Source organism: Taurulus bubalis, assembly GCF_910589615.1.
Source record: "Taurulus bubalis genome assembly, chromosome: 14".
Classification (NCBI taxonomy): Eukaryota; Metazoa; Chordata; class Actinopteri; order Perciformes; family Cottidae; genus Taurulus; species Taurulus bubalis.
This window is the reverse complement of record NC_136602.1, coordinates 7,549,861-7,573,414: the sequence shown is the minus strand read 5'-3', so window position 1 is coordinate 7,573,414 and position 23,554 is coordinate 7,549,861. Positions and strand designations below refer to the sequence as shown.

Sequence of the window (23,554 nt, the reverse complement as noted above, 5' to 3'; positions counted from 1 at the left end):
AGCTGTGTTTTGGGCAGTGTCACCATTTACTGTCTTACTGGAGGTTTCTCATTGCTGCTTTTTAAAGCTGCCATGAACTCATCTCCCTAGGGAAGAGGCAGGAATGTTTTATTACAACAGCAGTATGATAGAATTTCATCTGCAGTTTAGCGAAACCTGATATCTCAGTGCTGCATAGTAGAAGGAGGGGTGAAAGGGGGAGGCGGAGTGCAAGAAAGAAAGATGGTAAGGAAAACGGTCAGGGAAAGACAGGCATTGTCATGCTTAGGCCTTTACTGCTGGCTGTGCAGACTAATTTCTTCAAAGAGAAACCATTCAATATCTGATTCAACTGTTTGCATACTATTACTCAGAGTAGTATTAAACTAAAATGTTTCTGGCAATGAAAATACTGTGAGAAATATCTAAGTAACAAACGTTCCAGCTTCTCAAATGTGAGTTTTTTTTCTTTTTTCTTGTCTTATATGAAACTGAACATCCTTGAGGTTTGGATTGTTGTCCTCAAATTTGCATCCTGGTTTTTTTCTTGCCGTTTCCTTCCCCCTGCAGACCTTTGTAAACGATGTCCGCATTCAGGAGCAGATGTACATCACTCTGAAGTTGGAGGACAAGCTGAGGTTTGGATATGATATCCTTTCACTTTTCTGATCTTTCAGCCCTCACACATCTACCAGTCAGTTAATCGTTGCACAGAAATATTGAGCAGCAAAGCATTTTTTAATACTTACTAAGATGCCAGCTTTTTTTACTGTGCACTATTTGATTATAGTCAACTGTTTTGTGCATTACTGTGTCTAAAGTATGTGTGTCTGTACTATTGTGGCCAATATTTCCTTAACACGTCTGTTTCACATACCAACCTGTTCACGGTGGTGAGAGGGGAGCTCACTGTGCCTGAAGAGGCTCTAAAAGTAAGAACACACACACATAATCTGTGCTCAAACACACAATATAAAATATCTATGTTTACCACGATACACAGTTGTATTATACTACTAAATCGCAAAGTATTTTTTCTTCTCTCCACCTTCCTTTAGCATGAAAAGTTCACCAGCGGCCTCCAGCTCAGCAAGAAGCCGTCCAACAGTGAAACCACTACCACCACTACCACCACAACCACAACCACAAGCAAGTCCCCCGCTAAGACCCCAACAAAGACGCTGAAGTCCCCCAGTGGCAGCAACCCAAGGCCAGGGGAGAGTAGAGCAACAGAGGTGGTCACTTCCTCCAAAGAGTCACCAGCTAAACCTGTGGACACTCACAAGGCAGAGGAGAGGATAGGAGGTGAGAGACAGATCTTAGACAATGACAACAGAGCACAACGACTCTAACAGTTTAAAATGGTTGTATTCCTGCATATTAATCTATGGAAAGTATTTCAACAATATACTAAGACTCTAAATGCTAAAATGTCACTATTTCAATTGGCTGTATTGTGACTTTCTGCAACTTCAAGAGAACTTATTTCTGTGTTCTCCATCCTTTTAATGTAGGTATGGTCCACACAATATTTCAAGTTATATCACATGTGTATTTTCTAAGAGTTGTTTAAGCATTTTAGAAAAAACATTTTCAGACAGATTATGATTAAGTGAAATTACGTGTCGTAGGGTTTTAACTCAGGCCAGTAGGGGGTAGACATAGTCAGTGGGGAAAGGGCTTTAACTACCACACCAGCATGCAGCCAGTCTGTTTCAACATAAAGATGGTTTAGGTCTGAGGGTGTCCCTCACAATTGACATCACTGACCAGACTAGGGTGCTAGCAGGGGTCCTGGTTAAGCTCCAGATGTTGAAACAAGGCCACATGGGGCTTGTGTTATTGCATAGATTAAGGAGTAACAGGGTCAGAGTGCCTACATAATGTAAACCCATATGCCAGCAGTACTTTTCTTAAAATTAAGTAACATTCACAGCCATGCATGTCCATTTGCACATTTGTTTAAATAGGAAAACACACACGTACAGTGTTTCATGTCTCCCCCATCTGCTGCTCATGTTTTTAATGATGCCCTCTCTGTGGTTCTGTAGATGTAATCTTGCAGTGTTAGTACTGTCATACCAGGCCTCACCCAGACATTATACCTCATGGTGGGCATACATTCAGTAGCTTTTATATAGAAAGCCCCTTCTTACTGAATGCAATTATGCACACAGCATCTATAATTATCTGCACATACTGTGTTTAAATGTACAGGGCTTCGGTTAAGGGATATTAAAGGAAGAAGTTAACACATGAGGAGACTTCCTGTGGTATAGTGGAGTAAGCTACAACATAGCTGATTTAAATTCGTATGGACACCTTTTTTGCATGTCTTTCCCGTCTCTTTCAACTATGTTTCCTGTCAATGCTCTACTGTGCTGTGTTTTAAAAAAAGAAGTCACCGCAGGATGCTTGTCCCTTTTCAGCTTTAATTCTAATTGGGACAGAGAGGCAAATGGGAAGTCCCTCTTTCATTTGAGAGAGGCAGAGAGAGAGAGAGCTTTATAAAGAGTGTGCACATGTCTGTGTCCATCCTGCTGGCTAAAGTTCTAAAAAAAATAGGTCAGTGGTGTGAGACTCGACCAGAGGGGAATTAATGCACCAACACACACATACACAAGGAGCAGCTGGGTTCACTTTGTGTCTTCCTGATACAATGAACAGCTTATTCTTGACGCTACCAGAGTATGCAAAGTACATAATAAACATGTTTAACATGACAAGCCCCAGTTAAAGCTACTTTAAAATGTGCCTCCATCTGTCTCAGGGGATGTTGCAGCGCTGCCTCGTGGGACCCCGCTGTACGGCCAACCGTCCTGGTGGGGGGATGGGGATGCAGATGACGAGAACTCCTTCAAACAGGAAATCAAGTCATCCAACAAAAAACATGACGGCTCCATTTCAGGTAGGATGTCTTCCGATTTTGAACTTGTAACTACCATCACACAGATCATCTCCTCATCACTATAAATCCAACATGCAGTGCAGAATATGATGAATACAGTGGTTTGAAATGTATGTTTGAAATGTACTGTATATATCATATTGCCGAATATATATGCCTCGTTGTAAATGGAAGAAAACGTGTTCGATCGATTTTTGTTGTAAAAATGCTTTTACAGGACAAAAAGACTTTGCAATGAGCATAAAGTAGAAAGCTATTTCATTTAAAGAGTTATACACTGAAAAAAATACAACAAAACAGTTCCTATTTTTGTCATGTAAGACAAAAAAAATTGTCTTACATGACAGTTAGGGCTGCACAATATGTTCTCTTCTTATGGTCATCGTAATGTCATCACACATCGCAAAAACTGCAATGTTGCATTTTGAATATAGTAACAGTGTATTAAATTACATTTTGTCTGTAGGCGCTATTTTATGTGAAATGTGCCATGCTGTTAAATCTCTGAGCCCTCACCGTTGGGCATCGTCTGATTGGTCAGAATCTGCACGCATGCGAGTGCAGTTTATCAGACTAGTGCTGCCACACCACTCTGCATGGTTGAAGAAGGAAAGTGTGGCAAAATCAGTGCAGACAAATATGCAAATGCCAGAAAGTAACTGGTTCTTAAAATTGTGTTGAATAAGTTGTTTTTAAGTTATTGTTTTGAATGTGTATTGTGATTTTTTTTATTAGTTGAACGAGAGTATCAGAAAAACTGCACTTAAAATGTATTGGTGCATTTTGTGTTCAGTTAAATGTTCTATTTGTCCAATGAAAGACTGTTGGAAATATTTTCTCTCATACATATATTTCATACTGAAAGCGGCAGAAAAGCAAAACGAGTACACTTTTCTAAAGTAATATTGTTATTGCCACAACGTTGTTGCACTTTGCATTTTTCTCATATGATGCAGCCCTTATGACAATGGCCAATATACACAGATTTCATGCATCATTTGATCTAAGTAATGTTATTGGAGCTATATATTGTGGGATAAATCAGTTTAAATTAAAAAATGTCAGCAAAAAGAACTGTCATTATGCAGCAAGTATGCTATTGATTGTCCCCAGATGAAATGCAATGCTAAATTGAGTTGTGCAGTGCAAATGATTTTATCTCAGTATGGAAACAGTAGTTTGATCTTAATGCCCTCTAGCTCTGTTTATTTGGTCTGTGTTGAGGTAATGGCCAGCCAGACTGTGTGTCTCTGTATGCAACAATGTTTATCCAAGTGCAGACAAAGGCTTTTTTCATAGCCTGCTGTATGTATGTCTGTTTGTCCACAATATGTGCGTGTATTGTAACCGTTGGACTGCGGGGATCCCGTGAACTGGCGCTGGATACTCAGAGTAACAGGATTAGAGGCTACACCAATAGTGAAGCAGCTCAGCGATACAAAATCAGACTGTGCCAGGCTGGTTTAGTGAAGACCAGTGTAGTCAGAAGGCGTGGGGGGAGGATAATCATACACAAACATTGGAGCAGACTGAAGCATCCTCAAATCTCTCACCACATCTGGATGGATAGTCTGGGAGCGTCTTTACCAGCCTAAAACGGAATCCTGCTTTCGATTTCACAATCAGTTAAATAATTTCTGCGCTTTACCATCTAGATTCTGCTGTGGATTTTACCAAAGTAATTTGTCATTGGCATAAGATGAGAAAAGACTGTAATTTTTTGAGTCAATCTGTTTAAGCGTGGCACAGTGATTTAAAACCCTAAAAGCTTTCCAAAAAATTAGGCAAATGGGATTGGCTCCTTCAGTCATGGAAGTGGGTGAGTTGAAGGCACTTTGCCCTCTTGGAACATTGACTTTTGACTGAGTGCTCAATAGATGTTTTTGGCGTTGGATTTGTTGTGTGAGGCAAGCAGCATGCTCCCCAGAGGATGTTGTGTAGGTAGAGTGCATTTATGTAGGTTACATGGATCTCAGCATCAAAAGAAGATCTTATCAGTGTACATGTCTTTAAAAAAGTGTTTGCACTACCTCTAAACGTGCTCTAAGAAACTGTTAACATCAGATATACAGTAGCAGTGAGGGGGAAGTGAAAGAGAGGTTTTTGGGAAGGAGGCAATTCTGTTTGAGTGTTTTTTTTGTTGTTGTTGCATGTGAATGTCAGTTAAGTTTAGTGTGTGTGTGTGTGTGTATGTGTGTGTGTGTGTGTGTGTGTGTGTGTGTGTGCGTGTGCGTGTGCGTGTGTGTGTGTGTGTGTGTGTGTCCTTTTCTCCTTCCCAGTGAATAGGCTGTGTTTGCTTGTCAGAGCCCCCTACCCCCTTCCTTGTGTATTGTCACTCAAGCCGTTTGTGTTACGCCATTGCACCAGCTCCCCCATACCTCCCAACACACAAGCACACTCATGCACACAGTGTTCAAACAGAGCACGCTCTCAATATGCAGCGATCATTAGCTAACCACTATCTAGTATTGCTCTCAATACTGGCTGTTTTTACATTTTTAAAATGAGAAGTCAGAAGTACAGCTTTGCCACTGTTAGTTAAAGTCTGGCACACTTACCATTCAATACAATACCATACATACAATACAAGATGCCCTTTGTAATAATGTTGAGAGAGACGGTGTCATTACTCTGTAATGCTGTCTCTGTTGTCAGTATTCATCTTTGTATGTAGCAGACCCTAATGGAAAAACTTTAAAGCTGATTCTATAAAGCCTAGGATTTGCATGTTTATGGCCAACAAAATATAAATTCTGCAGTAATTCAAACTGTATGGTCTTTACATGAATGACATTGAATTCATTCATAGAACTGTTAACTTCACAGAAATTACTAGGTGCTTCCCAGACAAGCCATGTGATTTATGGTGATGTCAGTGGAAGCTCAGATAATACTCAAACTGATTTGCACGTATTACATTTGTGAGATACAGGAAGTTTAGTCAGCGCTTCATAATTTCAAGAACTGAGCAAATGGAGATACGGAACTTAGGGTTGTTTTGTCTCTTTAACAGGTTTATTAAAAAAAATCTTATTTGCATAGTGTCATAGCGTTCTCAGATAAATGTAAATGTAAATCTTGCCAAAGTTGCAGAGCAGCCTTTGCTGGCAACTGCAGTTTTTGTTTCAAAGATGAGTCCAAGGAGATTTTTTAGTACTTCGGTTTAGTTGATAATACTGAAGTGGAAAATAAACTCTTTAATTCGGAGATTCTTAGAATCATTTTTATAGAATATACTATTCATGAGAAATTCCCTCACTATTGTTTACGAGTAATTATATTCTGCAAAGTCAGTTTCCGTATTTTGTTTCTTTTTGCCAATCACCATATGTTCCTACATTGCTGCCCAACATGTCGCAGATGGCCCCTCTAATTTCTGAAAGTATCATTTATCATATTCAGATCCCACAGAGGCTCTGTTTGTTAATACAAACAGATGAGAAATAAGTGCTCCATATTGTGAGTGCCCCAAAGAGCTGTAGCAGCACTTCTCGTCCTGAGTGACTTGTGTGTGACTTATGAGAGACAGACAGTCAAACTGAGAGACAGAGACGTATGTGCATGTCATTGTAGTATTTGTAGCTTAAAGGTCTGCATCCTCCCCCAGAAGGAGACTGTAATTCTGATAAATGGTGAGACACGCTTGCTAAAGAGAGGAATTGGTTTATTTTGGGTTTGGGTTCTTTCACTTTTGATAATGAATCCTAGCATTCATCTCTTAATATGACACTGAAGCATTGGGATGTTATTAAACTAATAATTGCTCAATATTTAGATAGAAGCTGTGACAGCCTGACAACTGCATCCACCCCTGTACTATATCAAAACAAGTATATCGTATCAGTGAAGATGAACTGATGAAAAGTATTCCCATGACAACTCATATGTTTTGATTTAACACCTTATCCACCACCTTTTGTCATGGAAATCCTACTGTTCTGTTAACCTGTAACATCTTTGTGTGTTTTTAAACATCAGACAAAGAGGCTCGTCGAGGGGAGAAAGCTAAAGAGGACGGCCTCCATGCCTCCGCCTCTCACGATTCCAGCTACTTCGAGATGCCTACCAAGGAGGGTCACATGGCCAGTAACGGCATACATGAGATTCCCACCAAGGACACAGAGGACACCGCCACTAACAACTCTGCAGGTGAAGTATACATTTAATTTATTTAGATTTATGGTGAATAAAAGTAGTCTCTTTTGCTCTTTCGCAGTCTCTGCGTTAACAATCTTTGTGGTTCATAATTACAGATAGTAAAGCACTATTACATTGATTTGTGACAGTAGTACAATTTGTAAATATTTGAGTCGGCCTTTGTGATAAATGTGTTATCATCATTTACTGCACAAAGAAACAATTATTTACAAAACAGAAAATAGGAAGTGGCACTACTTGTCTAGCACAAATAGCGAAGCAATCATTGTGCAACAGAAGCCATCAGCTGATTTGATCATAATCAGATACATATCCAAGTATTATGTATTTACATAATTTGGTTATTCGAAGAACTCATAGTTATAAATTCCTTTTTACAAATGCACATCCCAGCACGACTATATTCAGTTGTTCTTACTGACAACGAAACTGCATCGTCTGCTCCACAGCTCAAGGACACGCCTCCTTCACCATTGAGTTTGACGCCACTTCTCCAGGGAAAGTCACCATCAAAGACCATGTGTCAAGGTTCACACCTGAACACCACAGATCGCGCTCCAAGAAGAGTGGAGCAGGAAGCGGAGGAGCCGGAGGGAGGGACTTGAGCACACTGCAAGCTGCTATGATGGCATCGGAGAGCAAGGTCGCTGATTGGCTGGCCCAGAACGACCCCACACTGGTGCGCAGCGAGCCAACGGAAGACGACAGCAAGAGCATCAAGAGCGATGTGCCGGTCCATCTCAAGAGGCTAAAAGGTGGAGGTTGTTTTCTGTTAACATTTCGATGTGTGTGGATTGTGTAAAAGTATTATTTTTCACTGCCTCAAATTTATATATGTCTCTTCCGATACTACAGTATGTAAAGACTGGGTTATGCTTTGTTTGGAGCAGGGGTTGTTGGCAGTGGTAACCAAGCCTGGAGATTAGCAGCTAGCAGACAGAAACATTTAAACCCTATATTGCTCTGACATCCAATGACAAGGTTTAGCATGAGTAGCATAGTGTTACATTTTTACTTTTTCACCATTTACAGACATATTATCCAGTGAGGAGCATACACTATGCATATACTACTTCATGGAATGCCCGACTATAAGAGCTTTAAATGTGGCTTTTGGTTTCATTCTTTGTGCATTGTCAGTGTGGACATCTTACATTTTCTCTGTTTACCTCTGTTGGCTTGTTGCTATGTATCCTATGGTGAAGGTTTAAGATTGCTATGACTGCAAATTGCATGCTTCTCTGTATTTCTTTGTTCCCTTTACCTGCAAGCAAACAACTGCTGACTAGGCTCCTGCGGCCAGGGGTTTTGTAAGAATGGGCCCAGACTAAGCGAGGCTATACTAGGCTCTGTACTGAGGATAGGCTATGGTAGACTGCTACATGCTGGTCATTAGTTAATTAAATGGAGGCCAATTTATGATGTTGTTGACATGTGTGGGGGAGGGCCCAGCAGACAGGATCTGATAAAAATGGAAATCTATGAAGTGGAAGGCAGGAAAGCAGGAAAGCTAATTCATTAGAAGGAGTTAGTACTACATGCGTGTCTACTGGCTGACAGCATGGCTCACCTGATGGATGATTATGTTGCTAACTGACTGTCTGGCTGACTTTGGGACTGCTGGCACTGCAGTGTTTCTAATTGAAGCAGTGGCTGATTGTTACTTGATGAGCTATATTGTAGTACCTGACGGAAGAGTAGAAAATCTGACAAGACCATGAAATAGGATTTTACATAAATTAAGGTGGATCACCATGAGAATAACTGCGTAGCAGAGAAAAGAAGGGATGAAAAGATAGGTGGAGTAAGAAACAAAGCAGGAAGAGACAGGACATGGTAACAATGGATAGAGGGCACGTGGACAGCTGGTTGGAAAGCTGTCTATTGATGCCGGCTGTGGCCATGTGCGTTGTGCAAAACAGGTAGAGTGGGAAGATGGGCGAGAGGGTGAGGAAGACCCTCTCTGTTAGGCTGAGATCAGCATTTGCAGTAGTAACAGCAAAGGTGATTGGACAAAGAAAGGCAGGAAGGAGAGAGAGGGAGAAGGAGAAGGGGGCTTGTTGCCTGGACTGCAGTGAAAGCAGAAAAGGAGAGGAGAGCAGCTTTTAGATAGTTGTTATAGTAACAGTGATGCAAATGATGGCAGGGAAAGAGACAATACAGACACACGTTTACAAATAGTAAATAAATAGCAGCAGACATCTCTTTGTGTCTGTGTGAGTGTGAAGGCTGCAGTAGAATGTGTGAGAAACGCATTTCAGTGCTGACGAAAGCGTGCGTGAAGCAAAGAGCTGCTCGCATGTGGATGTGTGTGTGACATTTGTCATGTCTGTGTTTGCTGCATGTGTGTGTTTAAGACATGCTCAGCTCTGATCTGCAGACAAGCAGTGTGGCATGTGTGAGGAGAGGCTTGTGTGATGTTGCTTAGGGTGTGTCGTAGAGGTACTAGGCAGAGAGAGAGGCAGGGGAAACTGAGAGGAGGCATTTGAGCCAAAGATTTTGATTTGTAAGCATCAAGGTGAGTGTTTCTGTTCTTGTTGTAAACGGCAATGTAGAGGATACATCTTTAGACTGTGTGGTACCACTATCAATGTTGGAATATGAACTGTCATCTGAAAATCTGGGCATTTTCTGTTCCAAAAAGATGTGATTCTGATCAGTGTAAAGCTAAAATGTGTGATCTGAAATGTCTTTGAAATTGCAAGAATCTCTTTTTGCAATTTTGATTCATGATGAGTATTTTATGAGCATTGATATTAATTTGCAGTAGTAGTAAATGCTCAACAGATACACAAGGCTTCAATATTGCGTGTGCATCGCATTTTGGTGCGCTCTTATACAGCACAGTTCTGTATGTTGGCGTTGCATTTTTGCTTGTCTGTGGCTGTGCTTGCATGTTAAGCAAGGGCATCCTTGTGTTGGGTGCTCAGTTTTGTGTTTGTTTGTGTGTGTGTGTGTGTGTGCGTGTGTGTGTGTGTGTGCGCAGCCATCAGCAAAGACAGATTTCAGCTCCGCTGTGAGTCATGGCGGGGCGAGCGGGGCAGAGCGCTGGACTCTCACAGATAACTCTGTTCTCCTCTCGCCCTGCAAACGGCTTCTTTGTCTGGGGAACATAGCATGAGAGACATGCTTTTCTCTGTCATCTTATCTGCTGATCTGCTCAACCTACTGTAACGCTCTGCTGCTTTCCTCCCTCATTCCAGGCATGCTTTTTTTTCTTTTCTTTTTTTTTTATGAAATATGTGCTTTATTTAAATTCAAACAGTGATAATAGACAGGAAAGATGGAGGACAATACTCTTAACAAGAAACAAAAAGTTGTATAATGTTTTCAACTGCTTCACATGCTAAGTATTACTATCTTAACAAGTAAACTGATCCACTGACTTTACTGTATAAAGTCAGTGGAATTCCCCTCGTTACATCCCTATGTGGGCGACTGTGGCTCAGTAGTAAAGCGGGTCGTCCTTCCCGGTTCTGCTGGTGTCATGTCAAAGTGTCCTTGAGCATGACAAATTGCAAGACACATTGTAGTAGTCTGTACCTGCTGTGTATGAATGGTATGAATGATTACATAGTCCTGATGGGCAGGTGGCACCTTGCATGGCAGCAGTGTATGAGTAGGTGTGAATGGCTGAATGACATGTGGCGTTAAAGCGATTTGTGTGATTGGAAGACTAGAAAAAGTGCTAAGAAAGTACCAGTCCATTTACCACTTACCATTTATTTTTAATTGCACCTTCCCAATTGCTGCTGTCATTCTCCAGCATGCAATATCTCAATGATTAGCCATAATTTTCAGATCACAGTTAAAGACATATAGAAATAAAAGACATCAGTACATCCGACTGATTCAAAGTGTGTGTGCGTGGACAGTTCCCCAGGCAGACCACTATGGTCCACTCAGCCATGGAAGCATGCTGTCCTCTATCCTCGTGGAGGGCAGTCCACCTCTACTTGATTAATCGCTTGCACAGTGTAGCTATAGTGAAAACAGCTTTAAACATCACCACTTGGTTATTTCACTCCAATGATTTAAAAATTTATATATAATTAAATAAAACAAATAATCTGCTTGTGAGCTGGGATAGATGTAGACTCTAGATTATGGAGTGATGCAGTAGTATGAATTTATTTTCATACCATAGTTTGTGAAAAGAAAGACAAGAATCAAATGTGTTTGCTAGGATCCAAACCTGTGGGATGAGTTATGACAGTGGAATGTGTTTTCCAATGATCATCCAGAACAACAGTTGTGATGGTGTTTTTTCCCCTCTATCTAATACCCTGACTGGCTGAATGACTGAGTGTTGGAGTGGTTGTCATCTCTAATGGCAATATACTATAACAACCTGAGCCTCCTCCCGTCAAGAATTCCCACTCCCTATTGGCCTTTTTCTTTTCTCCCACTTTATTTACTTCCTCCACCTTTCCATCCAACCTCTTTTCCTCTTCCCCATCCTCCTTCCCAGTTCAGCCTCCTCTTTTCTTTCCCAGTCTACTCTTACCTCCCCTCCTCCTCCATCCCTGAAGCCCTTTCTCCCAGCTTTCTACTCTCCATGTCCTCCTCCCCCACCCCCTAGCCGCCCCCTCACTGGCAGTAGGCAGGGCCAGTGACCGTGTGGGTGGCATGTCTGGATTAGGGTGGCACACTGTCTGCCTTCGCACAAAACTGAGAGGACATGCTGATTCAACCCAGACTGGTCAAATTTTAGAAATAGCAGTAATGTGGTAAGTAAACCAGGCATTGTGAACATAGGATCTGTTTTGATGGTTGAATGATTAGATTCAGGCCACAGCTTAAAGTTCATATCACTAAGGCTGTAATGGTTAACAGACATTTGTTTCCACAATGGATGTGCTTTTAGGAAGATGTGGTTCTGTGCTGTGGTCTATGTCTTGTTCGTGGTTGCTTAATTTAAGTAGACATCTGTAGAGCCACACACGCTGTATTGTATCTTTATGGCTGCACAACAGCTGTTGTATGTTGCTCTGGTACTGTTGTGTACACATGCTATGATATGGATTCATTCATGTTACCAGAATATTTAACTAGGTTACAAGTCAGTGGTTGTAGATACATGCATTGTTTGATTTACACCTAACCCAGGTAAGCAAACAGATCTATTTGATTGTTATTGTAATTGTTAGACATAATTATACAGCGTCATGTGGAATACTGTCATAGAAAACAAGCCTATTTTTCCCACCAAGCATTTGTTGTTGAAAAACAAGAGTGGTCCTTAAAACTCAACTGAACTGTGTTCATTCTTTTTGTGTCCTGATAGGCAGCAAACATGAGGATGGCACCCAGAGTGACTCAGAGAACGGAGTAGGCCTACGTTTTGCCAACCGCCGCCACGCCCTCGAAGAACGCCTAAAAGCAGCACATGGCCTCTTGGGAGCAGGAGTGGGGAACATAACTGCTAGTGGGTCTAGAACAAGTGGCAGCCGCACTTCCTTCATGATCGAGTTCTACGACGAGGAAAACCATCGCAAGCGCCGATCATATTCGTTTTCCCAGACTGCATCCCTGCAGGGATTCGGAGCTGGTGCGGAGGGACTATGTCCTCAGCCTCCCTCTCACCCCAAGGTGTTCAGCATTTCCACCTCTGCTACGACAGCCTCGGAATCAGGTAATACATCTCTTCCACCATGTCTAATTTATATTTGTATACTCGTTCTAACAGTTTTGTGTGTTTTCTAGAGAAAATGCTCAAAGTTAAGTCGTCAGTCAGTGCATTTTAAAGAGAGAGAATAATTCATGAGTCAAGGACACCTTCAAAGCTTCATTGTGTTTTGTTTGAAAGTGTTTCTCTTGCGTGAAAAAAGGAAACTAAACAAAACGTGTTAAGTGTTAACCTTTAGAAGTGGCAGTAAATTGGTTAATCAGTGGCTGTTGTCACTCATTCCCAACTATTGATGTCACATATAATAACGTGACCTTTAGATTGACAAAAATCTGTTACTACAGCAACTTGCGTGTCTGTTTATTTGTGTAATAGTATTATTTCTGCTCTACATGTTGTTACCTGTAGGTAAGATCCCAGCTCCGATACCGGCGACAGTGACTGCAGGTGCCCCTACGGCTGCCCGTGTCCTTCTCAAGCAGAGGTCAGAGGACCAGAGTATCGGTCGCAGCTCAGTCAGTACTGGGCTGGCGACGGGCAGCCCCACCAGCCCCAGCGACACCTCGGTCGTGGGGAGAGGAGCGGGAACTGCTGGAGGGGAGGCAGCGGATGACCACAGCGATAAGGGGACCTACACTATCGAACTGGAGAACCAGAACGCAGAGGAGGAGGAGGCCAGGCGCATGATAGACAAGGTAGGAGGAGTGTTCAGAGATGTTAGCAACTGCCTGCTCCATGTAAGATCATTTATGTCTCTCTACATCAACCATCACTATAATTTGTCTTGACTGAAACATCTTAATTCCAGCATGAGGCGATGCATTTGGAATCCTACCAACATTATTGAAAGATTGAACATTTTCTTTTAAATATTTTTGTAGTTTGCATGATAGAAACGGAGAGATTTTTTCTTTTTCTCAGAGGGTGCTACTAAGAGGACATTGTTATTATGAATTTGTGCCATAAATACCACCACCAATTTGTAATAAAAAAAGAAATTTGCTGACCCTGTCTGCTCTGCATAATACTGCGACAAAATACACTCTCACTAAGCTCATTCCCAGACAGGCAACACAGCCACACACATTATTCTACCATGCAGCACTTCAATATTGTACTATATCTTTGCGGCCACAGCTCTGTTTTCTGTTGCAATCTGTTATTGTTGTGAATATTACAACAAAGATGTAAGACTGTTACTTATGTCACAATAATGTAACCATGTAGGTTAGATAATTGACTCCAGTTGAGTAAATTTAAGTAAACTATAAACTGCATGAACATGGGCAATTTTTGTCAGATTTTTAATTGCCATCACTTGTGGTTATTAAATGCAATCATCTTGAAAGCCACTATAGGTTGCCACAAATCAAAGGAGACTTTCTGTTTTTATTTATTTTTTACTGTTCAGACCACTCTCATCACCCCAGAAAACATAAACATCCTCCTTAGTGCCTTCTTTGCCTATTTGTGATCGTAAAAGTAGCGAGTGGAATGACAAGAGCATAATTTAAACGTACTCTGCAGTAACTCTAAAGAGAAGAATTTGACCGAGCACAAACAGACCGCGCAAGGTTAATCGTCTCATTATTACCTGCTTCGTTGGCACTTTTAAGTTTAGAAAATCCTTTGAGACTGGTTTGTGCTGTAGACACTAAAACAAAGCTATCATCTCTCAGTTGCCACGCTCAACCACCACTCCATCCTCTCTGTCCCATTGGTAATCCTAATGCTTCTGTAATAGCCCGTGGAGACTTGCTCCAACATGCACCGCCCTGTTTTATTAAACAATGCTCCGGGGCAGTTGAAAAAACATAATCTGTTTTTTTGCTGCAGCCCTTGTTCTGTGGCACAGTCTTTCATTATTTCATGGTCACAGAAGACATATCTGAAAGGGACAAAGCAGCACACTTAGTGAGACATGGTTTGATATTATTTTCAGGGTGAGAAACTAAAAACAGTGTAAAAGCTAACATTTCCTTTGACCCTCACTACAAGAAAAAGAAGGAATTGAATCTTACTTACAAGAGCAAAGATAGCTAAACCGTTTCAGACAGAAGTTCACTGGTCTGTTTAATTGCCACCTACCAGATTTGGAAGTTGGGATTTATTTTTAGGAAATTAAGTTGTTTCCAACAAGGGTTTTATCACGTGGACATAATTGAAACTTTCCTAAATTACATGTAAAAGAAGCATATGTCACTGTAAGTGTTGTATACATGTGGTATCTTAGGGAGAGCAGTGGTTATAATTTGTGGGGTGTATTTCTAGTCAGTGTTAGTCTTAGTGCATTACATTCAAAACTGGAAGTGTTGTTATGCTAATTCCTGTAATTAACTGACACCCTAATTGGCACACTAGCTACTCACAGTCTGTCCGCTCTCCCTTTTGTCAATTGAGTGTGCATGTGTGATTTCTGTTCGTTGCCATGGTAGTCAACTATCAAGTGGAGATCGTTGCTTTAATTAAACAGCATCTTCTGTCCACTCAGTTCACTTTTGTTCATCAAGAGAACCGTATAATAATATTACCATGGTGCTTATGTATCACAAGGGTATTTAATTATCATTGCAAAGTGTCCTACAGAACTTATATGCTTTGGAGGCACACTTTAAATTGGAAATTGGAAAGTATGACCATACATAATGCCATTAGATTTGCATGCATTATACTTGAGCAAAATGTCCATCTTTAAATACATTGTCCTCTTGTTCCCTCATGCTTTTTCAAATGTGTGTAGGTGTTTGGTGTGCAGCAGAACCAAGACCAGGACTTTCATCTGTCAGACCTGAAAGGAGAAGGAAAGGGAAAGGAGACCGGGGAGACGGGGAAAGAGGTACAAAACCGTACTTGAGTTGCTTTTTGGTTCCTGTTTCTACTATTCCCCTCCAGAGTTTGTGTTTACATGTTCACCCATATAAAAGTGTCCATTACTACAATATTGATGACTCTCAATGTTTAATTATGCGTCTCAGGCCTGTGTAGTATAACAGAGTCAGGGGTCAGACTAAGAATCATGGCGGAGTTTCACAATGTGAGTCACAGTCACTCCCATGGCTTGACCGCTGTACTCCCCTAGCCTTTTCATGGGAGTAGGCTAGTCTTCCCGGAGACTGACCTAGATCATGCTAAGATATGGTGAGACATGCTCGTCCCCCCCAGGCAATTTCATAGCAGGGAGAGGAGAGTATTTATGAGCATTTTCTATCTATTTATGTTTTTGATATAATTTATATTTGCATATTTTCCAAGAAAAGTTCCAAGTGAACTGTTCAGCTTTACTTAAAACGTTCTTGATTAGATGACGGTGGGGTTTCTTGGGACTAAAAGCAGCAGAATCAGGCATGTTTAGATTTTTAAGTAAAATACAAATTCAGGAATTTCACTTAATCACAAACATTATAATTTCCATTATCGTGTATCACATTTCAGATGAACAAATACATGCTCATCTCAAACATGATCTCTTCTATACATTTTATACCACCACTAATTGCTCTTTTTTCTGGTTTTCTCTCTCCTGTGTCCTACTCTCTTGTCACCCCACCCCCCACGCGTGTCCCCTTAGGCTCTTCTTGGCGACTCGAGTTGGGTCTCTCAGTGGGCCAGTCTAGCTGCCAATCACACCAGGACCGACCCAGAGGGCTCAGGAGCAGAAACAGCCGCCTTCCTCCACAAAGAGAGAGGTACATAGTCACTTGAGTCTCAGAGAATGAATAGCTGAATGAATTAACAAATTAATAAGCTGAAGTAAATTAGTTTTAGAGTTTTTTTATACTAAACATTTTCTCTTTCAGGCATGTACATTAGAAAGCAGCACTTGAAGTCACTTGAATGTGCTTATAATTCATGTAAAAAAAAAATCTTGAATCTCAGTTAAATTAATCTATCCTTTGTTCTTTAGTAACTGATGCCTTTGAGTCGGGTGCGTCCCTCAGCAGAGGCGAATCCTCTTCCAGTCTAACCGACCGTAAGCGCAGGACCCTCCCCCAGCTCCCTTTGGATGACCCCCGGGCTAAGTCCGGAATCAAAGCTCTTGGACTGAGGTCAGAGATCGGGGAGAAACAGGACACTGAACCGCAGGAAAAAGAGAACAAGGGAGACGGGGAGTCCCCAACTCCTATGAGGGACGGTGAGATGACCAGTAAACGGAAACAAAGCGCCACGTCTTCTCCATCCAAGGCTCCTCTGCGGTCCTCTGGCACCACTGAGCGGAGGAAGAGGTCAGAGGAGAGGAAAGGAAGCGGATCAGGAGAAGGAGAGAAGTCGGGGAAGCCTCTAGTGCGCCAGGGCAGCTTCACAATTGAGAAGCCCAGCGCTAATGTCCCTGTGGAGCTCATCCCACGCATCAACAGAGGAAGCAGTGGGCGCGAACGCAGTGACTCCGTGGGCAGCATGGATACTGCTACGCTCCTGAAGGACACTGAAGCTGTCATGGCATTCCTGGAGGCCAAACTAAGAGATGAAAACAAACTAGACCAGAAAGGTAGTAAAACTGGCGTCCCCTCTAGGAGTGATTCCATCTCTCCTGAGTCGGACGTCGACACGGCCAGCACAGCTAGTCATGTGGCTGGGGAGGCAGAGAGGAAAGCATCAGCTGGTGGAGAACATAAACGGCGTTCCTTCAGCAGCATGCATCGGGAGAAGAGCAGCATGAGCACAGCTTCCAAGACCAGCGTCACGAACGCAAGTGCCCGTGATCGCTTCGATAGGAAGACTAAGACAAGAACTACAGAGACGACGAGCCGCATTGACGCACGGCGCTCAGTTCAGCCGTCCTCTGCCTCCTCCAGAGCGCGCCAGCCTTCTGTGGATCTCACTGATGATGACCAGACTTCTTCCTTCCCCATCTCTGACATCCTCTCCTCTGACCAGGAGACCTACTCTGGACCTTTGGGGCGCTCAGCACACGGACGTGGCTCAAATGATTTTCCGCATTCCAAACTCGAGAGCAGGTCTGCTAAAACTTCTACCAGTGGAGCCTCTAAAACCAGGAGCACTCTCCAGGCAGCCACAACCTCCTCCCTGAGCAAGCAGGCTTCACTGCCTCAGCCGCGGCCCACAAGAGCCTCCCTTCTCCGCCGCGCCCGGCTGGGCGATACCTCTGACACGGATCTAGCTGATGCAGACCGGGTGTCTGTGGCTTCTGAGGTCTCCACCACCAGCTCCACCTCGAAGCCGCCATCCGGTCGAAAGGGATTATCACGACTGGATATGCTGGCTCAGCCGCGTAGGACTCGCCTGGGCTCCATCTCAGCGCGCAGTGACTCAGAGTGCACTGTGACACGGAGCTCCACCTCTTCACCCCGTCTGTCAGCTGAGACTGCTCTGCGTCTGGGCCTGCGCTCATCAACACCAACAGAGAACAGGCTGACACCCAGAATGAGGGCCAACAGCGTGTCAAAACTGAATGACACCAAGACTAAGACCACTACATCTGGATACTGCTCTCCCACAGGTGAGCACATCACCTGGATAATTTATTTCTGGTTTATTCTGGGAAATTTCTGATTCAATTATTTCTTATTTTGTTATTTCTAATAGCATGGTTCTTTACAAAACATTATGTGGTGTAAGAATCAAGTCCACACCATTGCATACCTCATTTTGTATGTAACCATTTTCACTGTGTTGTGACAAACTTGTGCGTTGGTTGTCATCGTCCAGAGAGCTCTCAGCCCGAACCTGAGGGCGGTGATGCAGAGGAAGAGCTGATGGGTACTGTACCTGAACTGTAGAGCCTTGATTAGACAGTGTGTGTGTGTGTGTGTGTGTGTGTGTGTGTGTGTGTGTGTGTGTGTGTGTGTGCGTGTGCGTGTGCGTGTGTCTGGTGTCAGACCTGGGTCACTGCAATAGAAGCCACTCAATTGTGTCAATTCATTCCTTTGTTAAGAAACATACACACTTGGATCTTTTACATTTTACAGATTTGAGATTTGCAATGAAATTCCTTATTTATTTCCAATACGTTGCCAGATGTGTACATTTAAAAGTGTAGTTTGTGGTGTTACTACAACACATACAGACATTTCAGTCAGTTAAGTTGAAGTGCGGTGACCCAGCTCTTGCATATGTTTCCATGTTAACTCTGTGTCTCCCTCCTGACATTCATCAAGTGTTGCTGTGACGAAGACCCATATGCTTTATTCTTGGAACTCAAACTTCAAAACCCATGAGCAAATGGTTTTGGAATAGTGCTCCACCTTGTGGAGATTTGTGTTCATAACACCTCCACTGTGTCCCATTGTCCCCTGAGACAGACAGCATGGTGTTGTCTCATCATGGTGCAGCTACATTAATGCAGCTGGTGTGTGACCATTTTGAAGCACCTTAACATGTGGTGCTATCAAGATTGTATGTACGTTGCTTTTGTTGGCTGCCTGGAGCTTTGAGATAAACTCACGTAGAGTTTATTTTTGCTGCTGTTTCTGTTGTTTTCAATGTGGTTTTTATCGTCGCTAAAACAGCACACCTGTGACTGTCAAATAACAACAACTTAACAAACTGAGATACAAAATCAAATGCTTTGCTTCACCAATCTTTATTATTCAAAGCCTGCTGTTTTTAATTTGAATGCAGTATATTGCAGAAAATATCTTGTTTTTATCTTTGTAACACAAGGTACATCTACATTTGTTTAAATCCATAATCAAAAAGATCCATACTGCTCCATGATTTACTCCCTGCACAGTATTTTAATTTTGCCGATCAAAGCAGAATCATCTAGGCGCTGCCTCAGTAACAACGTCTCTCGTGTTCAAAAGCTCTTCTATTAACTTCATGAATAACAAATGTTGTAATGGAATAAAGTACCGTAATGCTGACTAAACGTATTGCCCTTCCATTACCTTCACAGTTTCCAGTAGCAGCAGGTGGAGACGCCTGCCGCCGGAGTACGGCTCCACCTCAGAGGAAGAGTTTGGCTCCAACCGTAATTCTCCGAAGCACGGAGGACGCTCCCACATGCGTCCTCATCACATCGCCCCTCACCGCAGCTCAAGACTCGGCACCGCCGCGAGCCCAGGCTCCACCGTGGTGACGGGTCCGGGTGGAGGAGTGATCAAACACCGCATGAAAGAGCAAGAGGAGTACATCAAGGACTGGACAGCACACAGCGAGGAGATAGCCAGGTATTGATCCACACTGAAATGCATAAGACTGATCTATTAACTGATACAAATAATTATTTCTTGCATGAATCAATGTTTTATATTTTATTGTAATGCAATGTTTAATAAGAACGTGTTGTGTTGCATGTGTTCAGCTTTCTAAAGAACTCCTCCATCTGTCTGATGGTTAACAGGTTATTCCCCTGTGTGCGCAGGATCAGCCAGGACTTGGCTAAGGACTTAGCCATCTTGGCCCGTGAGATCCACGACGTGGCTGGCGAGATCGACTCAGTCAGCTCGTCTGGCACGGCACCCAGCACCACCGTCAGCACCGCCGCCACCACCCCGGGATCGGCCATCGACACCCGGGAAGAGGTAGGCCCTGCACGTCCCACGCAGCCGGACATACAGGAGAGCATGAGAAAGGTGCCCGTTTTTCTTCTTCTATCGTTGCCTTACTGCGTGTGCTCTCTTTGCCATCCCTCCTGTGTTGCTTGGATAAAAAAGGGCCTCTTTTTTTGCTTCATAACTTTCATCTGCTGTGAGAGGTATTCATGTATTACTCTTCGATCTGCTCCACTTTCATTCCTGTATTACTTTTGCTATGACGAGATTGACTTATTTTAAATCTACATTTTTTTGACTGGACAATTAAAGCTTTAGAGCTGCTTATGTCTCTTTGAAAGAGTTCCTAATTCCTTCATTTCTCACAAATCCTAACTCTATCAAACAAAGCTTGAATAACATTGTGAGAAATTTCTTCATGTGTTTCCTTCTACATCTCTCCCTGTCTTTGCTCAGTTGGTGGATCGGGTGTTTGATGAGAGCCTCAACTTCAGGAAGATCCCGCCCGTGATTTCAACCAATAAGGCGCCAGAGATCAACGGCAAGCCAGTGGAGCTCCGCCCCCGTGCCCCTGACAGTCTGGAGCCCCGAGCTCTGAGGAGACGCACCTGGAACCGAGAGGAGGTGAGTTACTGAGCGTGACATCAGAAATATACCAACATGGAGGCTTTCACAAGAACACTTCAGCAATTACCTTCAGGCTGTCACATGTCAAACGTATTTTCTCTTCCTCTGTGTTTTCAGGCAGTGTTGGACAGCCTGCTGCTCAATTCAGTTTCTCAGCTGTCCACCAAGATCAGATACTCCATCGACAAAACAGCAGGAAAAATCAGGTGAGTTTATAATAGAGTATCTATTTACGATGTAGCTATTCCTTGGTGTGCGATTGTGTTGCTTCATATAACCACACTATGACACGTGTCCTGTTGTTATTTTTCTCCAGGATATTGTTCAAAGATAAGGACAGGAACTGGGATGAAATTGAGAATAAACTGCGATCGGAGAGTGACATACCACTCCTGAAAACCTCCAACAAGGTACATAAACCGGTCCATCTGAGTAATGTTTGATGATAAGAAAAGTGCAGTATTATTGGGAGCTAATACTTTTGTTGTTGTTTCCGCCTCTACAGGAGATCTCCTCCATTCTGCTCGAACTGAAGAGAGTTGAGAAGCAGCTTCAAGGTAAAGAGACAAGCCCCAAGTCTAATCACACGAGTACTAAAAACAAATGTGAACTTACCTGAAATAGAACCACACTTGAACAAGCTGTTAGATGGGTATTTTTGCTGTGGCATCATTTTTCTTGTTTATTTGCATGAATATTAAAGAGGGAAAGCAGCAAAAGTAGAGAAAGTTGAAGTATCTCTCTATACTGGTAAATATTCATGACTACATATGCAAAAAACTCCAGTTAAAATATAACATCTTAAGTTATTACTTATCATGAGTGAACACATTAAGAAGTCACTGAAGAAAATAGGTTTTCAGGGCTTTTAATACAAATACAAAGATCTCAATCCCAAGCTTATTCTAGCTTTGTTTGTGGGTATACATTGAGTTTTACACACATTGACTCTCTCCCTTTGTCTGTCCCAGTGATCAATGTCATGGTCGACCCAGATGGGACTCTGGACGCCCTGGCCGGCCTCGGCCTGACCAGCCCCACCACCCCGACAAAGCCCCAAACCGCCAAGACAACCTCCCTTTCTGCCACCAGCCCTATGTCTGCTCCTTTATCTAAAGAATCCCTGCCGGCGATCCTTTCTGGACTTGGAGGATCAGCAGCCTCCGCCAGGGTTCAAGCTTCCTCTGCCAGCACAGAGGAGACTGCACGAGACCCCAGCCTGAGTCTGGGGTTAACAGGAGTCGGAGGACTGCCCTTCAATCGCATACGGCCGAGCGGAGAGGAGGCCATCGCACAGAAGTGAATAGAAAGTTTCCCTGAAATCAATGTAAAGTGTATAAACAGGAGTCTGGATTGGAGTGCAGGTGGCTGGTCCTCAGTGTTCACAACAACGAAGCATTTGCTCACTACATCAATCTAGGATTATGGGTATAATGCAAACACAATTTAGCTGAGGTTTTACCAGATCAGGCTGGAAATGAAGCGCTTCAACTGACCTAAACTCTCAACTGATGCATCGTGGATGCCCTCAACGGAAATTCACCCATGAATGATTTGGATAGAGTCATATTATGAGCTTTTCAACGTAAAACTGTTCCTGCTTACCGGCCAACTTGACTTCCTGATGGACAGAAAGCAGCCTGACTGCTCTCAGTGGACAGATCTCTATGGTTGTACAGTCTCCACTCTGCTCCTCTTGCCTTCTCCACGTGTCTGGACCCTACCTACACTAAGGACATGCCTTAAAACACATCCTCGATAGTAGCAGACCCCGTCCCCTCAAATGATATACAGAACAACTTTTAAAACTTTAATACAGTACTTTCAGACAAACAGGATGCATTGTAAAATAACACTTGGAAAATAAGTTCTATTTACACTAAGATGAAACACAAGACACTGCAGTGATTTATAAGCTCTTTTTCAGTACAAAGAGTATTTCAGCAGCCTTATGTATCCACTCTGACAAACCACACAGTCATACAGACATGATTAATGCCTGAAACTGTTCATAAATCGAGCAGAATTTCACTTGTTTTTCATTACTGTAACCGTCCATTGATGCTTCTCTGAAACTGACTCTGTTGAAAAGGATTTGTAGTGCCTCCCCATCTCAGTGCTCGCCTATTTCTCTTTCACCCATTACGTTTTACTCTTTGCCTCCCTTCTTTTCTCTCCCCAGTAGTTTGGAACAGTGTTTCACTCCAGTAGCATGTCCAGGAAGGAGCTAAGAGCTTTTATTCCTGCAAGTTGGTGTCTGTGTTGATCTTACTAATACTGAATAGTAGTTTTAAACAATAGTAACAGCCTTTGGGAAACCAATGATCATGTTGAGACAAAATAATCACTTACCAAAGTTAACAAGTTTATTGATATTGCCATTTTTGAACAGTTGAGCCATTTTGAAATCCATCTGTTGTGCAAAAGCTGGGAATCTTTATTTAAAATATGGCAGTTCGTCTTATATGTCTCACCCTCTGCAGTCCGCCCGTCTTCAAAAAGCGTATTCATTGTAATGAAACGCTAGTTCAATCATTCCTGCCATATCTTTGTTTGATCCATGTGACATGGCCTGTGAGAATCAGTGTCCGTAGCTATTTCCTGCAGTGCATCCACTCAAGTGTCTCACTATGATTTCCAATTGGCTTTTTTATACGTTTTCCAGTCACAGGTGATGTGACATGTGTTTTTTTAAAAATTGAAGCAAAGAAAATAACTGTCTAAACAAAATGTTTTTAATATTTGAATACTGGTGTTGTAGATATTGTAGACTTTTACTTGTTAATGCTTTGAACCGCC

At 42.6% G+C, this 23,554-nt stretch overlaps 1 protein-coding gene across 1 annotated transcript in view; it reads left to right on the top strand.

The window, feature by feature from the left end:
- The window catches only part of cep170aa (centrosomal protein 170Aa), a 28,584-nt gene extending 5,607 nt beyond the window's left edge, over window positions 1–22,977 (top strand). The window contains exons 4-22 of the mRNA XM_079230160.1: window positions 550–628; window positions 853–911; window positions 1,038–1,284; window positions 2,750–2,887; window positions 6,866–7,036; window positions 7,495–7,800; window positions 12,333–12,680; window positions 13,083–13,369; window positions 15,415–15,510; window positions 16,243–16,360; window positions 16,579–18,132; window positions 18,342–18,392; window positions 19,531–19,804; window positions 19,978–20,209; window positions 20,585–20,752; window positions 20,873–20,961; window positions 21,072–21,165; window positions 21,261–21,312; window positions 21,727–22,977. Of these exons, the coding sequence (XP_079086286.1) occupies window positions 550–628; window positions 853–911; window positions 1,038–1,284; window positions 2,750–2,887; window positions 6,866–7,036; window positions 7,495–7,800; window positions 12,333–12,680; window positions 13,083–13,369; window positions 15,415–15,510; window positions 16,243–16,360; window positions 16,579–18,132; window positions 18,342–18,392; window positions 19,531–19,804; window positions 19,978–20,209; window positions 20,585–20,752; window positions 20,873–20,961; window positions 21,072–21,165; window positions 21,261–21,312; window positions 21,727–22,058 (4,695 nt within the window). The 3' untranslated portion in view covers window positions 22,059–22,977. The remainder of the gene's footprint in view (window positions 1–549; window positions 629–852; window positions 912–1,037; window positions 1,285–2,749; window positions 2,888–6,865; window positions 7,037–7,494; window positions 7,801–12,332; window positions 12,681–13,082; window positions 13,370–15,414; window positions 15,511–16,242; window positions 16,361–16,578; window positions 18,133–18,341; window positions 18,393–19,530; window positions 19,805–19,977; window positions 20,210–20,584; window positions 20,753–20,872; window positions 20,962–21,071; window positions 21,166–21,260; window positions 21,313–21,726) is intronic.
- The last annotated feature ends 577 nt before the right edge of the window (window positions 22,978–23,554 follow it).